General features: G+C 40.3%; 1 protein-coding gene across 1 annotated transcript in view; it reads left to right on the top strand.

Annotated features, from left to right (window-relative positions):
* The window catches only part of EFEMP2 (EGF containing fibulin extracellular matrix protein 2), a 101,332-nt gene extending 82,367 nt beyond the window's left edge, over nt 1–18,965 (top strand). The window contains exons 8-11 of the mRNA XM_066582304.1: nt 2,367–2,486; nt 11,765–11,891; nt 16,271–16,466; nt 17,907–18,965. Of these exons, the coding sequence (XP_066438401.1) occupies nt 2,367–2,486; nt 11,765–11,891; nt 16,271–16,466; nt 17,907–18,068 (605 nt within the window). The 3' untranslated portion in view covers nt 18,069–18,965. The remainder of the gene's footprint in view (nt 1–2,366; nt 2,487–11,764; nt 11,892–16,270; nt 16,467–17,906) is intronic.
* The last annotated feature ends 239 nt before the right edge of the window (nt 18,966–19,204 follow it).

The raw sequence follows: 19,204 nt of genomic DNA, 5'->3' as shown, positions 1-19,204 counted from the left end.
CTTTTCTTTTGCTTTTGACATAACCCCCAAATCCTTTTTTATTGCTTTTAGACTCTGTTGCCTCAATTCATTATTAGCTTTAGCTTTTCTGACACTTGCCTTACAGTTTCTGTAGACTGCTTTATATTCTTGTTTAGATATACCCTCTCTTTCCATTTGATAAACATATGCTACCTATTCTTCTTTCTTTTAGTAGTAATGGGTGGTGTTCTGTAGGACTGAAAAGTCTTGATGGCCTATCAGACACATCTTTGATTTGTGCACCTGGCAGACAGCACAGCTCTTGTGAGGGTATGTCAGGTCTGCAGACAGTGGCCTCTGTTCCTCTCAGTAGGAAATCCCCCACAACCAGCACTCTCCTTTTCTTCTTCATAGCAACACTTCTTTTTTTCCATCCAAGAGGACTCCGTGTGCTTACTACACAGTTCTTTGTCGGCAAAGTCATTTCTTGATGTACCTCTTCATTGTTCTCTCACGTGAGAACCTGATACTGGTTCCTGAGCAGTATGGGTGCTGATCGACTCCTGATAATCTTGTTTCTTTGGGTCACATGCTTCCATTCTTCTGCAGGTACACTGAGCATTTCTTTTCCTTCAACATTTTGAAGACTTTCTTCTGCTCTGTTAAGGAAATCCTCGTTTTCTTAATGAGTTTTAATGTGGCAATTCTCTTCTAAGACTTTGCACCTTTTCTTCCAGTAGAGACACAAGCTTGCATTTCAGGCAGATAAAGTTTGGCTTGCCCTCTGGTATTTCTGTAAACATATAGCATACAGTGCAGCTCACCATATGGCTCCTATCCTCTTCCATGTTGTCAGCTGATATCTACTTCCAACTTAAAGTGAAGAATTGTAGCGAGATATATAATCTAAGTGTACAACGGCACAGTCTGGTGAGGTCCTCCGAGCAGCTAGACACAGCTAATCCCAGCAATCTTCCCGCTCACAGTGACTCTTCAATCTTCCCAGAATGCACAGGAAAAATGCTAATTATCTTCCTGTAACTCCAATCTCTGGTCTGTTTAAGCAGTTCAATCCCATTCTCTTGAATGGGACTGAACTGTTCTCAGGCCACGAGACAAATGGACTTGACTTCACTGGCCTGAGGAGAGGCTATATGCTCACCCGAATGCCATGATCTTTTCAATCAGCTGATTTGCGTGGTTCAAAGTAGCAGACCTCCACCAATATGATATTGATGACCTATCCTTAGGATAGGTCATCTATATTGTAGTCCCAAAAACCCCATTAATTTTCACTGTAGCGGAAGAATCAATCTGTTCTCTGAATCAATTTTTCACTGTGAAGATTCTTGTCTCTTAATTAAAATGTAACCTTTATTCAATACTAGATTAAAATATAAAAAAGCACGTGACACACGCACAAAAATATATTCATTTACACCTGAACGGTGAAGGGATAATACATTGAGACAATGCAGTATTGACTGATTCAGAAAAGACCAATAATATGACATGCAACAATGTACATGTCATCTATAATGACTGGATAACTTTCCAAAAATAGTCGTTCAGAAAAGGAAGAATTGGTCCCCAATAGTTGGAAAACCCCAATCATTTGTATTCCTTAGGAATGCTCAGTTTCTCATACTGCACTGCTCATTTGATAGCCTATAGTAGGTAAATGATTGCTGAATTCAATTAGGTCTAGCAGAGGTAAAATCAGATTGACCCACTTGGCACCACTAACTCCTATAAACCTAGAGATGGCTAACAAGGTTCTAGAAATTGCTAACGAGGTTCTAGAAATAACTAACAAGGTTCAACGTGTTTCCGCTACTAAAATGTAGCCTCTTCAGGAACTTACACTTTCTACTCAAAAATACATTCTAATTGTTTTGAATAGCAAAGGGAGAATTTACCTCCAAAAGTCTCAAAAATGCCGGTAAGGTGAGGGAATAGGTTAAATAACTCCTATTCTAAGGTTGGTTTGTATCTAGAATGATCCCTAACAGATACCACCCAACCCGGTTCCCCCTCAACCAGAAAAAAAAAACAATGTTGTAGCAGCGTCCCCAGCCTTGATGGTAGGCTGGAGACAAAACCATCAAGGCCTAGGGGCGCTGCTTCAACATTGTTTGTCATATTATTGGTCTTTCCTGAATCAGTCAGTACTGTATTGTCTCAATGTATTATCCCTTCACCGTTCAGGTGTAAGTGAATATATTTTTGTGCATGTGTCAGGTGCTTTTTTATATTTTAATCTAGTATTGAATAAAGGTTAAATTTTAATTAAAAGACAAGAATCTTCACAGCAAAAACCCCATTAAGACTCAGTTTGATTGTTGTAAATGTGTTTCAGTTTATATTACTAATGAATAATAACTTTTAATAATATTTTAATCCAGACATTGATGAGTGCAGTTACTCCAGCTATTTGTGTCAGTATCAATGTGTGAACGAGCCTGGGCGCTTCTCCTGCATTTGTCCAGATGGATACCAGTTGTTGGGCACTCGTCTATGTCAAGGTGAGATCATTCATCGTAGCACTTACTTCACTATTGTCTGAGAAAATACATGTGTAGTAATTCAAGTGCATAATATTTCACATGATATAAATGATCTTCCATGGTGAAAAAAAATCATTCGAGTTGAGGGAATATCTTTGTTTTCAAAGCCTCCCTGTTGATAACATGAATAATAATTATAGGGTTACTAATATGCATGATCAATTTATTTCCAAACTTTGATCAGTTTGTTTAGCCCTGAACCAGAGATGTAAATGTATATGAAAGATTCTTCTTATCACTGAATGCCCTGTGGATGGTTACATAAAGTAACATGCAAAAAGATTGAGCCTTACTAGATAAATGGTCATGGCTGGCCTTAGATACATACAACATGTGCAGTCATACAGGGTGCCAGCCACCAGCTCGTAGGGGGCATCAGGCAGATGTAGGCTGGGGGTGATTGCCCACCTTTGGTTCACCCAGCTGGATGATTATCTTACTCCATGCGGCAGCATCTTGTGAAGCTACATGAATCATACTCCTCTTGTATCTGTCTCTTTCCCCCTGATGTTCAGAGGTAGCACTGCCAGCCCATTGACAGATAGTAGAGCAATTAGGGGAGAGAATTGGACATGAGCACCACATATGCGATTATAGATGTCAGAAATTTCAGTCCAAAAGAGTTGTAGGAGAGAACAGCACCATCAAATGTGTAGCATAGTTCCACATTCAGTACCACAACACCAACATCGATCAGACAGAGGGAAAGAATTCATGTAGCAAGGCAGAAATTTTATACTGTCAAGAAAGAAGCTTAGTTTCTTCCTGTGCGTGACGACAGTGGCGTTTTATGTGCATAGAGGAAAGCTTTGTGCGACAAGTTAACTCTAACTCCCTTACTCGGGATCTAGTAAAGTCAATGGACTACCTGTTTACTGCTGCACGATTTGATAGATTAGAGAAATTGTCTTTGGGAGCTGGGTAGAATGAAGAAGGAAGTACTAAAATGAAGTACAATCAATGCATCAGGGCACTGGAGAGAACAATAGTATAGTTCTTAAATATGAGCAGAATTGTATGTGTTCCAACAGAGACATAGTAGTAAATGGAGGGAACCAGACTTAGTAACCCAAAAAAGACTCAGCATGATGTCTTGGTCAAAAAGCCAAGTTATCAAAAAGAGGTATAAGTGGTTCAAGTTTCTTAAGAAAGATAGAGAGAAAGTGAAGGGTGATCACATACCTCAAAACCATATTCAGCTAAGAAAGGCAATGAGGCCAAGGATAATCCTATGGTTCTATCAACCCCAGGGAAGTAAGCTGTGACTCTGACAAGTGAGCAGTTATTACTCACTTGCTGCCTAAGGCCGGCTTAACATAGGTGTATTTGCAAATGCAAAATTGCCACATGCAATACGCAGAGATTGCAACTCATTGTTTTCAATGGGTTTGTTCACATTTCCATATTTTGTGTGTGCATTTTAGTTGTACAAAAAAATAGAACATGCTGTATTTTTCTGTATATTTGCGCACCAAAGGTCCCCAAAGAAGTCAATACACAAGGAGATGCGTGAAACACTGCGTCAATTCTTGTAGTTGATGTGTCGGAAGCTGAAAAATTGGCACATGAAGGGACCTGAGCAACTTTGACAAGGGTGACATGAGTAAAGGACTGGTCAAAGCATCTCTGAAATAGCAGCAGGTTTTGTGGTGAGTTTCTGGTATGCAGTGATTAGTATCTATCAAAAATGCTCCAAGGAAAGACAATCAGTGAACCAGTGACAGGGTCATGGGTGTTTAAGGCTCATTAGTGTGCAGGCAGATTGAAGGCTAGCCTTTCTGGTCCAATAGAGTTGATTTAGCACAAATTAATGCAATGTTAATGCTGGCTTTGATACACTATATGTTCTGACATTTTTTTTATCACAGATTGGGCTGCCAGGTATATGTATATGTAGATTACTTGGGGAAGAAATGGCACTGGAATGCATTATGGAAGACAAGCTGGTAGTGGCAGTGTGATGCTCTGAGCACTGGTCTTAAGGGAAACCCTGGTTGGTGACATTCATGTGGATGTTACTTTGACATGCACCATCTACCTGAACATTGCATAGAGCAAGTACACCCCTTCATGGCTGTGGTATTCCCTAATGGCAAAGGCTACTTTCAGCAGGATAATGCACCTGGCCACACTGAAAAGAATGTTTACGAATGGTTTGAGGGACATGACAAAGCTCCTCTAAAGACTTGACTTCCAAATTCCCCAGATCTCAATCTAATTGAACATTTGTGGGACGCGCTTGACAAGCCATTGATGAAATCACCACAAGTCTCAGATGTTGCCACGAAAAAGACATCTTCAAAGTGACTGCTGAAAAATTAAATGGAATGCAGAAGAATTATAAACTGTAGTTGGTAGCTTCCAGGGGTATGGTGTGACATAGCACATGCAGTGGCAGATATGTTTGAATACTGTGACTCCAAAAATAAATGTTCACTATTTTAGGAGTTTCATCATGAAGTTCTATTTAAATAGTTTTTACTCTTTAATTTGACAAAAAAGCAAATACTGCTGTTAGTGTTATTCTCTGCTGGCTTGCGGTTTTGCTGGCTCCTGTGTTTTCCATGCTTGCCAAAACAAGCCAAACACAGATCTGCATGAGTGAGCTCAGTCAAATCATAACATAGCGTTAGGTAACTGATGTAGGAAATCCCAGGAACCTTCATTTCCAGATCCTTTCTTTTTGTGGACGGAGAGATCGGGGGAGCTGTGCAGGTATCATGGCAGCTGGGGCTCTTCTAAAAGGCCCTAGGGCTGCCTTGGGAGACTACCTATCAAGCCATACCCATAGGGTGGCTTGATAGGCTGCCTGTCAAAAAGCAGTATGACGTAATGCTATAGCATTATGTCATACTGCAGGAGCGATCAAAGCATCGCTGGTTGTCGTCCTCTAGGAGGACTAAAAGAAAGTATAAAAATAAGATCAATAAAGTTTTACTAATTATTTAAAAAAAGTAATCAAAGTTAAAAAAAAAAACACCTTTTGCCATATTTGCAATAAAAAAAAAAATCAAAATATTAAACCAAAAATACGTGTTTGGTATGGCTGCATCTGTAAAAGTCCAATCTATCAAATTAATGCATTATTTTCCCCGCAGGTAAACGTGGTATGAAAAAAAAATTTAAAAAACGCCAGAAATGCACTTTTTTGGTCACCCTATCTCCAAGAAAAAAATGTAATAAAAAGCAATCAAAAAGTCAATAGTTAGCAAAAATGGTACCAACGGAAATCACAGGACATACTGCACAAAATGAGCCCTCACTCAACTATGTCGACAGAAAAATAAAAAAGCTGTTGCTCGCAGAAAAGGGACACAAAAAATAATTGTAAAAAATTAAATATCTTAAAAAAATACAAATTACTACAGCAAAAAAAAAAAATTATATAAGTTTGGTATCCTAGTAATCATACTTACGCATAGAAAAAAGTTATCAGGTCATTTTTGTTGCAGTTTGTGTGCCGTAGAAACAGGACGACCGAAAGATGGTGGAATGTTGTTTTTTTTCTATTTCTCTCCACTTAGAATTTTTTAAAAGTTTTTCAGTACATTATATGGTATAGAAAATAGTACCATTGAAAAATACAACTCATCCCGCAAAAAACAAGCCCTCATACAGCGACGTCGATAGATAAATAAAGGAGTTATGATTTTTTTAAAGGGAGGAGGAAAAAATGAAAATGGAACAAAGCAAAAAAGCTCCGTCACTAAGGGGTTAATGGCATAGGAGAGTACCAAGAAGGTGAGCGAGGAGACTTATAAGGCCATGCATTCTCCTCTGGGTAATATGTAAATAAGGGAGATGGAACAATACCTCTGTTGACATCCAATAGGTGGCCCAGCAGAGGTATTGTTTCATCTCCCTTATTTGGAATGCTGCCATTATAAAAGTCTCAGATCCTTTTACCCCTTCCCGCCACGGGACGTAAATGTATGTCCTGGCAGAGGGGTACTTCACGCAACAGGATGTACATTTACATCCTGGGAATAGCGTGAGATCAGGAGAAATCCCGCGCTATCTGGCAGCAGAAATTGGGACAGTAGCCCCCGCTGTTAACCCCTTCCCTGCCGTGATCTATGTTGATTGCTGCATGTAAAGGGTTCACAGAGGGCATGGCAACAGGACACCAGCTACAGGCGTCCTACATTGCCAGTGACTGTGATTGCTATAACAGGTCTGCAATGCTTTATCCTAGCAATCAAAGATGCTATTGTACAAGTCCCCTACAGCGACATAAAAAATGTACAAAAAAAGATAAACATAATGTAAAAAAAAGTTAAAGAATAGAGATGAGCGAGCGTACTCGGAAAAGCACTACTCGCTCGAGTAATTTGCTTTATCCGAGTATCGCTGTGCTCGTCCCTGAAGATTCGGGTGCCGGCATGTAGCGGGGAGCTGCAGGGGAGAGCGGGGAGGAACGGAGGGGAGATCTTTCTCTCTCTCTCTCTCCCGCCCACTCTCCCCTGCTCCCCGCTGCGACTCACCTGTCAGCCGCAGCGGCACCCGAATCTTCAGGGACGAGCACAGCGATACTCGGTTGAAGCAAATTACTCGAGCGAGTAGTGCTTTTCAGATTACGCTCGCTCATCTCTATTAAAGAACCCTTTTTTGTACTTTTTCCCATATTCGCATAATTTTTTTTTAAAATTAAAATCCTGCATTATTGGTATCGCTATATCTGTAACAACGCATACAATAAATTGAACATGCTTTTTATCCTGCACGGCAAAAAGTGTAAAAAAAAAACTAAAAACTGAGCCAAAATGCTTTTTTTTTTTTCATTTTGCCTCCCTAAAAAAAACACAGAGCTCCGTCCATGGAAAAATAAAAAAGTTATAGGAGTATGAATGCAGCGATTTAGAAAAAATAATAATTCAAAAAGGTTGTATTGCAGAAAAGTGGAAAACAAATAAGAATTTTAGTATTGTTGTAATTGGACCGAACCACAGAAAAATTTTATTGTGTCATTTATGCTGTGTGATTAACTCTATAAAGCAAAAAAACTATGGCAGAATTGATGCGTTTTCTCTCCCTGCAATCATAAAAAAAATTATAAAAATTTTACAATATAGTTCATGTACCCCAAAATGGCACCAATAAAAACTACAGTTTGCCACACAAAAAACAAAATTAAAAAGTTATGGCTTTTGAAAAATGGATATGAAAATCCGCCAAAAATCGTTGTGTCCTTTAAGCTCAAAATAGGCCATATCCTTCAGGGGTTAAAGGACCCAATGTTTGCACATCGCTGCAGAGGGTGGTAATAAATTGTTCGTACTCTGATTGGGCCACCGTCGCTAGTGGGGTACCACAGGGGTCAGTATTAGGCCCCATTCTGTTCAATATATTTATATGACCTAATAGAGGGGCTGCACAGTAAAGTATTGATATTTGCAGAGTATACGAAATTATACACAGTAATTAATACAACGGAGGACAATGTACGGCTACAAAAGGACCAAGATAAGCTGGGGGCTTGGGCAGAAAAATGGCAAATGAAGTTCAATATTGATAGATGTAAGGTTATGCACATGGGCAGGAGAAACGGATGTCACCTATATACACTAAATGGGGTACTGCTAGGGAAAAGTGAGGTGGAAAAAGACCTGGGGGTACTAGTGGATTATAGATTAGACTGGTGTAACCAATGCCAGTCAGCTGCTGCAAATAAAGTCTTGGGGTGTATTAAAAGAGGTATAGGGGTGAAGGACGAGAACATTATTCTTCCACTGTACAAGGCACTTGTCAGGCCTCACATGGAATACTGTGTACAGGTCTGGATACCGGTGCCCAGGAAAGATGTAGCAGTGCTTGAGGGGGTTCAAAGGAGGGCAACTAAATAAATAAACTTAATGAGAGGACTGGAATACCCAGAGAGGCTATTAAAATTGGGATTGTTTACCCTGGAAAAAAGACGGCTAAGAAGCGACCAAATAACTATGTATTAATACATTAGGAGACAATACAAGGATCTCTGCCATGATCTATTTATACCTAGGACTACAACAGTAACAGGGGGGGGCATCCTCTACAGTTAGAAAGAAGGTTTTATCACCAGCACAGGGGTTCTTTACTGTAAGAGCAGTGAGACTGTGGAAATCTCTGCCTGAGGATGTGGTAATGGCAAAATTCTTCCCTTGTCTTTGTTGCTATAGGATTCATTAACCTCTTTTAGATGTAGAGCAATATTCACAGATAAGAGGTATTTTTGAACCACAGTAGGTATTGGCATAAGAAGACTATCAATCATATGACCAAAATCATATTTATTTGTTCACAAATTACAACAGAGCAAACAAACAAACTAAACAAATCTATGGAAAGAATACTGTTCTGGTGTAAATTAGTTTGCCAGAGCTCACCATAGTGCCAACTGGCATTAAAGGGAAACTTTCATGTTATTTCAGCTTCACTCACTGACGACTGCATAAATTAAGTCAGTGGTCTGTCACTAATGGGCCAATCTTTGGTAGTTCCCGAGCAGTTACATAGTGAAGCCGCAGTGCCCAGCAAAATACCTCTAACCCGCCCACCCACCATGATTGAAACTTTTCTTGCCATTTCACTTCATACTGAGATAAATAGCAGGTGGGCAGTGATAGTGGCACCTCATTAATAAGCCAGACTGATCTCTTGCTGGGTGCTGTGACTTCACTATGTAAGTGCTCGTAAACTATCAAACGTTGGCCCATAAGTAACAGACTGCTGGAATCAGTGTGTCTGTCACTACTTTATGCTGCTCTCAATGAGGGTAGCATAAACCTACCTGACAGGCACTCTTTAAAGTGGTTCTCAGCCTGGTGTCAACTGCTAGAGATATGGTTCTGATCCTAGTGCCAAATTTCATTAAGAGCTGGTTAAGGACAGAGGGTTGGTAGAGAGATAGCCTGGTTAATATTACTGAAAGAGAAACTTTCGATCTAGATGCTAAAAGGCACCTTAACATCTTCTCCGGAAAGAAGGTGATATAGGATTCTACAGCAACCAAGGTCTGTCACTGCCCTACCCTTTTAACAGAGGTTGCTGCAAACAAAAGCGGTGTCTTTATTAAAAGGAAATTTAGGCTGAAGTCTTCCAAGGGCTCAAACTGGAAAAAGCTAAGGTTTTTAATCATTATGGAAAGATCCCACTGGGCTAATAGCTTGAGCAGTTTCGGTCTGAGTTTGAAGAGGTCCTTTAAAAATCTTTTTTTTAACCTGAACATCATGAGAAAGCAGAGTATGGAGGAAAGCAGAGATAGCTGACAGATGCATCCTGATAGAACTAGGACTGAGCCCTTTATCAAACGCTTCTTGTAGGAAGTTCAGGATCTCTGGTACTGAAGAGGCTAAAGGATCTACTCACTTGGATCCACACCAGCTCTGAAAGATTTTCTTAATCCTGATATATGACCTGTTAGTTGCTTGACTCCTAGAGTGAGATATTGTAGCCAACACCTTGTCTGGAAAGTCCTTGGCCTTTAGTAAGGAATATTTAATCTGCAGGCTGTCAGGTTCAGCATCTTTCAGAGCTGCCTTGGGACACTAGTTCTGCAGTGGGTGAAACCTCAAAAACCTCCCTTGACTCATGAATATGAAACCAGGATCTTTGGGTCCGAAAAGGAATTATTGCAATCATGTTGGCCCAGTTCTGTCTTATCTTCATCAGTACCAGGGGATCATAGATGTTAGAGGATAAATGTATGGCAGTTTAAAGGTCCATGGAACGGACAGAGCATCCACTGCTACTGGATTGGTCTGCTGATAAAGGGAACAGAACATTTGGAGTTTGGCTATCTGTCACGTTGCCATGGGAATTATTTTGGGCCACCCCCATTTTTGAACAAACAGATTGAACATCTCCTGATTGAGAGATCACTCGCCCAGGCTTGTCTGGCTGCAGCTGAGCTGATCTGCAAATTTGAAGTACCCTTTATATTAACCCTTTCCAATCCACTGTCTGACGTCTGATGACATTATGATTTAAGGCTGTACAGCTCCAATGTTGGAAGACATCCGTTGGGGTTCTCTTACTGTATATTGCCAGTCTCTCTGCTGTCGGAGCCTATCCAATGTGTCTTGTCATGCAGTACTGGCTTTGGCCAGCAAATAGCGCCGTTGTATAACGGCAGAAAAAGAGTAAGCCCCCTAAAAAAAAACAGAATACAAATTGGATTGGAAAGGGTTAACCGCAGCCAACCTGGTGATCCTGGTTCTGCCCAAAGAAATATCTTCCCAATGCAAGTTTCCAGTCTGGTCCTTACCTGCTTGTTTATGTAGAATACAGAGATCATGTTATCTGACCTGCCCTTCACTGCACTTCCCTCCAGGTAGGAAGAAAAATGATAAAGAGCACTGAAGAAAGCTCTCAGCTCTCTTATAGTTCCTTTCAGGGTCTTGGGGCCAAAATGCTTGGCAGCTCATGTAATTGTAATCATCCAGCAAGCTAGCTGCACAATGGGTTCCTATAGAAGCATTCACATAGACGATTGTTAGATGTGCGGAATCCACGCATCTAAGAAAGATAGGACATGCATGTGCAAACATGCATGTCAGCTCCAAAGGGGCACGCAAAGATAGGATGTCCTGTCTTTGCTGTGTGCTTTCCATACACTCCTATGGGCGCTGGAAAGCATGCAGCCCACACCTTGGATCAAGTGAACGGGCTATTTCAAGTAGCTTGAATTAGCCCGTTCACGCGATCTTTAGTGCAGTGTAGCTGCGAGCTATGCATGCGGCTAAACTGCGGGCAAACAGCGCCCGTGTAAAAAAAGAGCCCTAAATGTTTATGCTTGCTGGTGTATTTTTGACCTCAGAAACCCCTTCCGCCAGAATCCAAGGACATGACTAAAAATAGACAGGCTGTATAATTAAAATACCCTTTACAGCCGAACTAAGCAAGCTAATGCAAACTACTGCAGTAAATGGTCTTATGTGCAGGTTCTTTAGAACAGGATAAACAAGCAACCTCTCTGCTAGAAAGAACTGGCCTAATAACAGGGAGCCAACTAGGAGGGATAGAGTCACTTTAAATACACATCAGACTGGTCAACGGACTGAAAACCCACCTCTAACTTCAGCCACTTTTCAAAAACCAAAAAAATGGCAGCTGCCTATCGGGGAAATCCGTGGCATGCCAGACTGTAAATTAAGAAAGACGCTTAGACAGAGCCTCTATCAGTCTATGTAATAATACAAAAAGTCACGGAATACCTCTTTAACATTTGTTTGAATTTAATCTCTTGATTTTATTAACAGATATCAACGAATGTGAGACAGGAACTGACACCTGCACGGATCAACAAAACTGTATTAACGCCCATGGAGGGTACCGCTGTGTGGAAAAGAACCTTTGTATTGAGCCCTATATGCAGATGAGTGACAAGTGAGTTTCTGTAGATCCCTATTATAATAATTGAAAACAACTAAAGATTCAGCGATAGGTCACTCCCCAAATAGGTATCCCAAAATTCTGACTGTAAACTCTTGAGAGAAGATCTTATGTGGATTTTGTTGCTCTTTCTGTAGGTTCATTAGATTTTAAGTATGTACTTATATAATTTACTCTGCATTACTCTCTGCAAGCACCATCATGGAAAAGGGCAGAGACTCATTTTACAGACTATGCAACTTTTTCAGATCCCATTTAAAGGGGTTGCCAATACCAGCCATGGACAAGAAACAAGAAATCGCAGTTAATTTGGTACAGGGGTTTACCTGTTGTACACACAGAAAATTTTCATAAAGTCATGGTTACTTTAGAGGAACCAAGGAGTAAAATATGTATACACATAGAGGAGCATTATAATGTCCCTCTGCGGAATGTGACACCCCTCCCACGCTCCTCACTCTTTACCTTTAAAGGTAATACCCCTTTTTATTCAAATTTAACCCCAGACTGGAGGTTGCAGCCCTTTCTTAGCCTTAAAGGCATGCTCCATCCCTGCAATCCATGGCCGCTTCCTTATGTACTTTATAGCCTTTCAGTATATGCACATAGAAGTCAGTTAGATTATTCTCAGTATATACACATAGAGGTGAGGTAGATGGTCTTCAGTATATGCACACAGAGGTCAGTTAGATTGTTGTGCCAAATTTCACGCTTGTATGACACCGGGAAGTTACATTACATAGGCGTGCACTTACTTTTGCAATTAGCATTGAATAATCGAGTTGTGACCTGTTTACTTTTCCTATTTGGGACCTAAAGAATGCTCTTGCCAAATTTCACATTTGTACGACACCGGGAAGTTAGAGAATTAGTGACAAGTCAGTGAGCGAGTGAGGGTTTTCACCTATATACAGTACTAGCTGATATACCCGGCTTCGCCCGAGTTAATTTTGGTACCTGTTGTTTATCTGGTGTTCACACGGAAAATCTTATGAAGTCGTGGTTACTTTAGATACCGGAAAAACATATGTTCACCATTTTGCATAGTTCTCTGTGTTACCCAGTAAACACCACGGGCAGGTAACCATGCAACGTTTCCTTTATATATATAATGACATCAGAAAGTGAGAGAATTCCATACGTAAAATTTGGACGCTAATTCTTTTGCGCTTAGAATTGAATAATCGAGTTGGGACCCATTAGCTTTTCCTATTTATGACATAATCAATGCTTGTGCCAAATTTCACGTTTCTATGACACTGGAAAGTGAGAAAAAAAACATTCCGTACGTAAAATTTGGTCGCTAATTCTTTTGCGCATAAAATTGAATACTCGAGTTGGGACCCATTAGCTTTTCCTATTTATGACAATCAATGCTTGTGCCAAATTTCACGTTTCTATGACACCAGAAAGTGAGAAAATTAGATTCCGTACATAAAATTTGGACGGTAATTCTTTTGCGCTAGAATTGAATAATCAAGTTGGGACCTATTAATTTTTCCTATTTATGACATAATCAATGCTCATGCCAAATTTTAAGTTTCTATGACATTGGGAAATGAGAGATTTAGATTCCGTATGTTAAATTTCGACGCTAATTCTTTTGCGCTACAATTGAATAATCGAGTTGGGACCCAATTACTTTTTCTATTTTGGAGATAATCTATGCTTGTGCCAAAATTCATGTTTCTACGACATTGGGAAGTTGGAGAACTTTTGGCGAGTCAGTCAGTCAGTGAGGGCTTTCGTCTTTATATATATATATATATATATATATATATATATACACTACCGTTCAAAAGTTTGGGGTCACATTGAAATGTCCTTATTTTTGAAGGAAAAGCACTGTACTTTTCAATGAAGATAACTTTAAACTAGTCCTAACTTTAAACAAATGCACTCTATACATTGCTAATGTGGTAAATGACTATTCTAGCTGCAAATGCCTGGTTTTTTTGTGCAATATCTACAAAGGTGAATAGAGGCCCATTTCCAGCAACTATCACTCCAGTGTTCTAATGGTACAATGTGTTTGCTCATTGGCTCAGAAGGCTAATTGATGATTAGAAAACCCTTGTGCAATCATGTTCACACATCTGAAAACAGTCTAGCTCCTTACAGAAGCTACAAAACTGACCTTCCTGTGAGCAGATTGAGTTTCTGGAGCATCACATTTGTGGGGTCAATTAAACGCTCAAAATGGCCAGAAAAAGAGAACTTTCATCTGAAACTCGACAGTCTATTCTTGTTCTTAGAAATGCAGGCTATTCCATGTGAGAAATTGCTAAGAAATTGAAGATTTCCTACCACGGTGTGTACTACTCCCTTCAGAGGACAGCACAAACAGGCTCTAACCAGAGTAGAAAAAGAAGTGGGAGGCCGCGTTGCACAACTAAGCAAGAAGATAAGCACATTAGAGTCTCTAGTTTGAGAAACAGACGCCTCACAGGTACCCAACTGGCATCTTCATTAAATAGTACCCGCAAAACACCAGTGTCAACATCTACAGTGAAGAGGCGGCTGCGGGATTTTGGGCTTCAGGGCAGAGTGGCAAAGAAAAAGCCATATCTGAGACTGGCCAATAAAAGAAAAAGATTAAGATGGGCAAAAGAACACAGACATTGGACAGAGGAAGACTGGAAAAAAGTGTTGTGAACGGATGAATCCAAGTTTGAGGTGTTTGGATCACAAAGAAGAACGTTTGTGAGACGCAGAACAAATGAAAAGATGCTGGAAGAATGCCTGACGCCATCTGTTAAGCATGGTGGAGGTAATGTGATGGTCTGGGGTTGCTTTGGTGCTGGTAAGGTGGGAGATTTGTACAGGGTAAAAGGGATTCTGAATAAGGAAGGCTATCACTCCATTTTGCAACGCCATGCCATACCCAGTGGACAGCGCTTGATTGGAACCAATTTCATCCTACAACAGGACAATGACCCTAAACACACCTCCAAATTGTGCAAGAACTATTTACAGCAGAAGCAGGCAGCTGGTATTCTATCGGTAATGGAGTGGCCAGCGCAGTCACCAGATCTGAACCCCATTGAGCTGTTGTGGGAGCAGCTTGACCGTATGGTACGCCAGAAGTGCCCATCCAACCAATCCAACTTGTGGGAGATGCTTCTAGAAGCGTGGGGTGCAATTTCACAAGCTTACCTCAACAAATTAACAGCTAGAATGTCAAAGGTGTGCAATGCTGTAATTGCTGCAAAAGGAGGATTCTTTGATGAAAGCAAAGTTTGATGTAAAAACAATGTTATTTCAAATACAAATCATTATTTCTAACCTTGTCAATGTCTTGACTCTATTTTCTATTCATTTCACAACGCATGGTGGTGAATAAGTGTGACTTTTCATGGAAAACACAAAATTGTTTGGGTGACCCCAAACTTTTGAACGGTAGTGTGTGTATATATATATATATATATATATATATATATATATATATATATATATATATATATATATATATATATATATATATATATATACACCGTATATACCGGCGTATAAGACTACTTTTGAACCCCAAAAAATCTGCTCTGCAGTCGGGGGTCGTCTTATATGCCAGTAATACAAAAAAAAAAAAGTGTAAAAAAAAAAATCATTACTCACCTCCCCCGGCGTTCTGTTGCGCTCCGGCAGGATGTCGCTCGCTCCTCGTCCCCGGCGCAGCATTGCTTTCTAAATGCGGGGCTTGAAATCCCCGCCTCCAGAAAGCTAATACACACGCCGTCAGCCAGTTACAGCCATTCAATGACAGCATTGAATGGCTGTGATTGGCTGAAGGCGCACGTGTGTTAGCAATCACACCCATTCCATGATGTCATTGAATAGTGTGATTGGCTGAAGCCACGTGTGTTTTAGCCAATCACAGCCATTCAATGATGTCATTGAATGGCTGTAACTGGCTGACGGCGTGTGTATTAGCTTTCTGGAGGCGGGGATTTCAAGCCCCGCATTCAGAAAGCAATGCTGCGCCGGGGACGAGGAGCGAGCGACATCCTGCCGGAGCGCGACAGAACGCCGGGGGAGGTGAGTAATGATTTTTTTTTTTCTCCACTGTATTACCGGCGTATAAGGTGAAAGTTGGGAGGTCGTCTTATACGCCCCGTCGCCTTATACGCCGGTATATACGGTATATATATATATATATATATATATATATATATATATATATAGAGCTATGAGGACATTAGCAGCTGCAGGGAATGTAAAATTTCCTTGTCTGCCCAGATTGCCCTTCTTATGTAACCATTTCATTATTTTTTTAACCTTGAAATAAGAATGTTCTACTTTTATTTATACCTTTTAATGCACCGAAAAAAATTGCAGTAATGTCAGGTTGATCTTGTTGATATTTTATATTCCAGTCGCTGTATGTGCCCAAGCAGCAACCCCCTATGCCGTGATGAGCCTGGTTCAATAGTACATCGGCACATGAGCATCACATCAGACCGAAGTGTTCCCTCTGACATATTCCAAATTCAGGCTACCAGTATGTATCCTGGAGCATACAATACCTTCCAGATTCGCTCAGGAAATGAACAGGGTGATTTCTACATTAGAGTAAGTGACATGTCAAAGAATATGTATTAGATGGCACTCTTACTATGAGATGACTGGCATTTTCAAAAGAAATACCTTAAAGGCTATGTGGGCAATTTACATTTACTGTAGTTATTATTAGTCAAGTGCATCTAAAATAAAAAAAATGGAGAGAGAGGAAGACTCTTCTACTTGTTTTTTGTCCACCTTTTGATAAACATTCGGGGGTAATAGGTTGAACTACATGGACATATGTCTTTTTTCAGCCTAACATATAATGTTACTATTCAAAACTCATACTGCTTTGTGGACTCAGCTGCCATGCAGGCCCATGTGTTTCCATGGTTACTCACTACAATGGTTACTCACTACAAACAAACTGTATATATAGTATATTTAAACTTGTCTAGTGTAGAACTGGCCTTCAAGGCTACTATTTTGGTCTATTGTACTCCCAATGTAAAGCACTGGGTTACATACTGTGTGCTACCTAATCTGGCCATTTCAAGTTTCATCTGCAGCTTCTGCATGATGAGACAGTCAAAGGGGTTTTCCTACCTTGGATGGTTATGGCATATCCACATATGGCATATGTCAGATAGAGGAGGTTCCCACCTTGGTGGGAAGGGTCATACGTAGCTGTTTCCATAACACCCATAGATGTGAATCGAAAGAGTTCCACACCTCTCCTTTCATATTCCGCCGGAGAGAACATGGAGGACTGTCATTCTTCACATAGGTATGGTTCCCACCCGCATCTAACAGACATTTAAGGCATATCCTGTGGGTATTCCATAAATGTCCAAGGTGAGAATAAACCCTTTAACATTGTTAACACAAATTTGGACACTCGGCTGCATTATGAATATATAATACAGATAGTTTTCTCACAGATACCAGAAAAATGAGTAAATGCCTTTTTACATGGGCCAATAATCATAAAGGAATGTTTGTCCACCCAGTCATTGTCCCACGTGAAGGTGCCAGGAATCAGCTAACAAATGAGCACAATGGTCATTTGTTGGGTTTATTGCATCTTTAAAGTGGCACAAAAATACATCAGTTATCAGCAAATTGCCCCTTGTAGACAGTAATGAATCTATGTGCCTGAATGATCGTAATGATAATTGTTCGGGCACATACAGTAGTGCTGATTGCTCTATGTAAATGAAGTTTGATCAAGTCTTCCATGGCAATCTTCCCCGTCTGAACCCCCTCCCTTATAGGAGAATACAATTGCCCTGTGGAGGCACCATCCTGTGGCACATGTAGTGCACAAGGGTCCATAAGAACTCAATGTACCATTAGTACAGGGTTTATACACATAAATTTGGTATACTATACATGGTAGCACACAATCTCCAGTGAAGTTTAATATACACTGCACCCGTTTCTCATAGCTACATCTTTGACTTGTTCAGTACTCAAGAACAAGAGTAAAACTCTTTTTTTCTCTTACAGCAAATAAACAACATCAGTGCAATGCTGGTCCTGGCACGTCCTGTCAAGGGTCCCCAGGAGTATGTCCTGGATCTCGAAATGCTGACCTCCAACACTCTCCTTAGCTACCGCTCCAGCTCAGTGCTGAGACTCACCATTTTCGTGGGAGCACATCCTTTCTAGACAGCATGTGTCATTGGCCTTTGGGCCATTAACATTTTTGACATTTTGATTCATTGGTATTTTTTTTTTTAATTAAAGTTGATCTTTGTTTCGAAAGATGGTGTCTTTTAGTGCAAAGCAATGTTCCGCGTCCCCGGTCCTGAAAAGGTGAACAGTCTTTGTCTCTGATATAAGATAGCATCAATGACAGTGACAGGCTGGGTGTAATATGGCGTGACTACCTGGCTATACACAGTTATACTATCAGATTGTGATTCTGGCTCCAAATGGCTACATTTTAATATGTATTACAGCCACAAGACCTGGACCCTCCATGGATCTACTGAACGGAACTTAATTCACTAACCTACAACTGGGGGAGGCAGATTCCTCATTTCGGTCAAATGCAGGTGTAGTAGGAGAATAGGAAGCCAGAGATTGTGTTGCCATTAGGGACCGACGAAGCTATATTGGTACCATTGTGATGTTAGGATATATGGAAGGGTCAGTAGCTGTGAAGTTTCTTGCTCACATCTGAATTGTAGTATTTATGAACCCATGGTAAATGAGCTACTTCTGCCATTCACCAGGCATAATAGCATTTGAGAAACTAGTTAGTACAATAGCTACTAATTATGTGTATTTTTCCTTTTTATAAGTGGTTATTAAGTTATAAGATTTCCATAGGTTTGAGCTGAGCAGAGTTAAAGCCTACATAATATAGGTGCTGGAACTGTCCTTGGGTGATAAACCCTTACTGTCATGTCAATGTGCTCAGTGCACAGCCTTTACAATGGGTACAAACAGTCCGATTCTCTGTATATTACCCCTGTCCTTGTAAATTTCTCCTCTTTTTAATACTTTTGCATTGTTACAAATTGTACTGTTTATCAATAAAGAAAACAAAAAACTCCAAAACTCGAGCGTCATTGAGGATTGAGAGGTCACTTACACAAGGACAAAACTCCACTTTGACAGTTACAATATTTATAAATTTACATAAAATGTTGTATATCTCTACAAATACTCTGCATTATGCATCATGTACCCCTTTTTTACTTCAGGGGCAAACATAATTTTTTTGAAGGTGCAAGTCCATTAGTGCCTTTTACACAAGGCACACTTCCCTTACTCCCTTCCCTTCCTGATTGCGGTTT

Source organism: Eleutherodactylus coqui, chromosome 11 (genome assembly GCF_035609145.1).
Source record: "Eleutherodactylus coqui strain aEleCoq1 chromosome 11, aEleCoq1.hap1, whole genome shotgun sequence".
Taxonomy (NCBI): Eukaryota; Metazoa; Chordata; class Amphibia; order Anura; family Eleutherodactylidae; genus Eleutherodactylus; species Eleutherodactylus coqui.
This window is presented reverse-complemented; position numbering and strand designations above follow the sequence as displayed.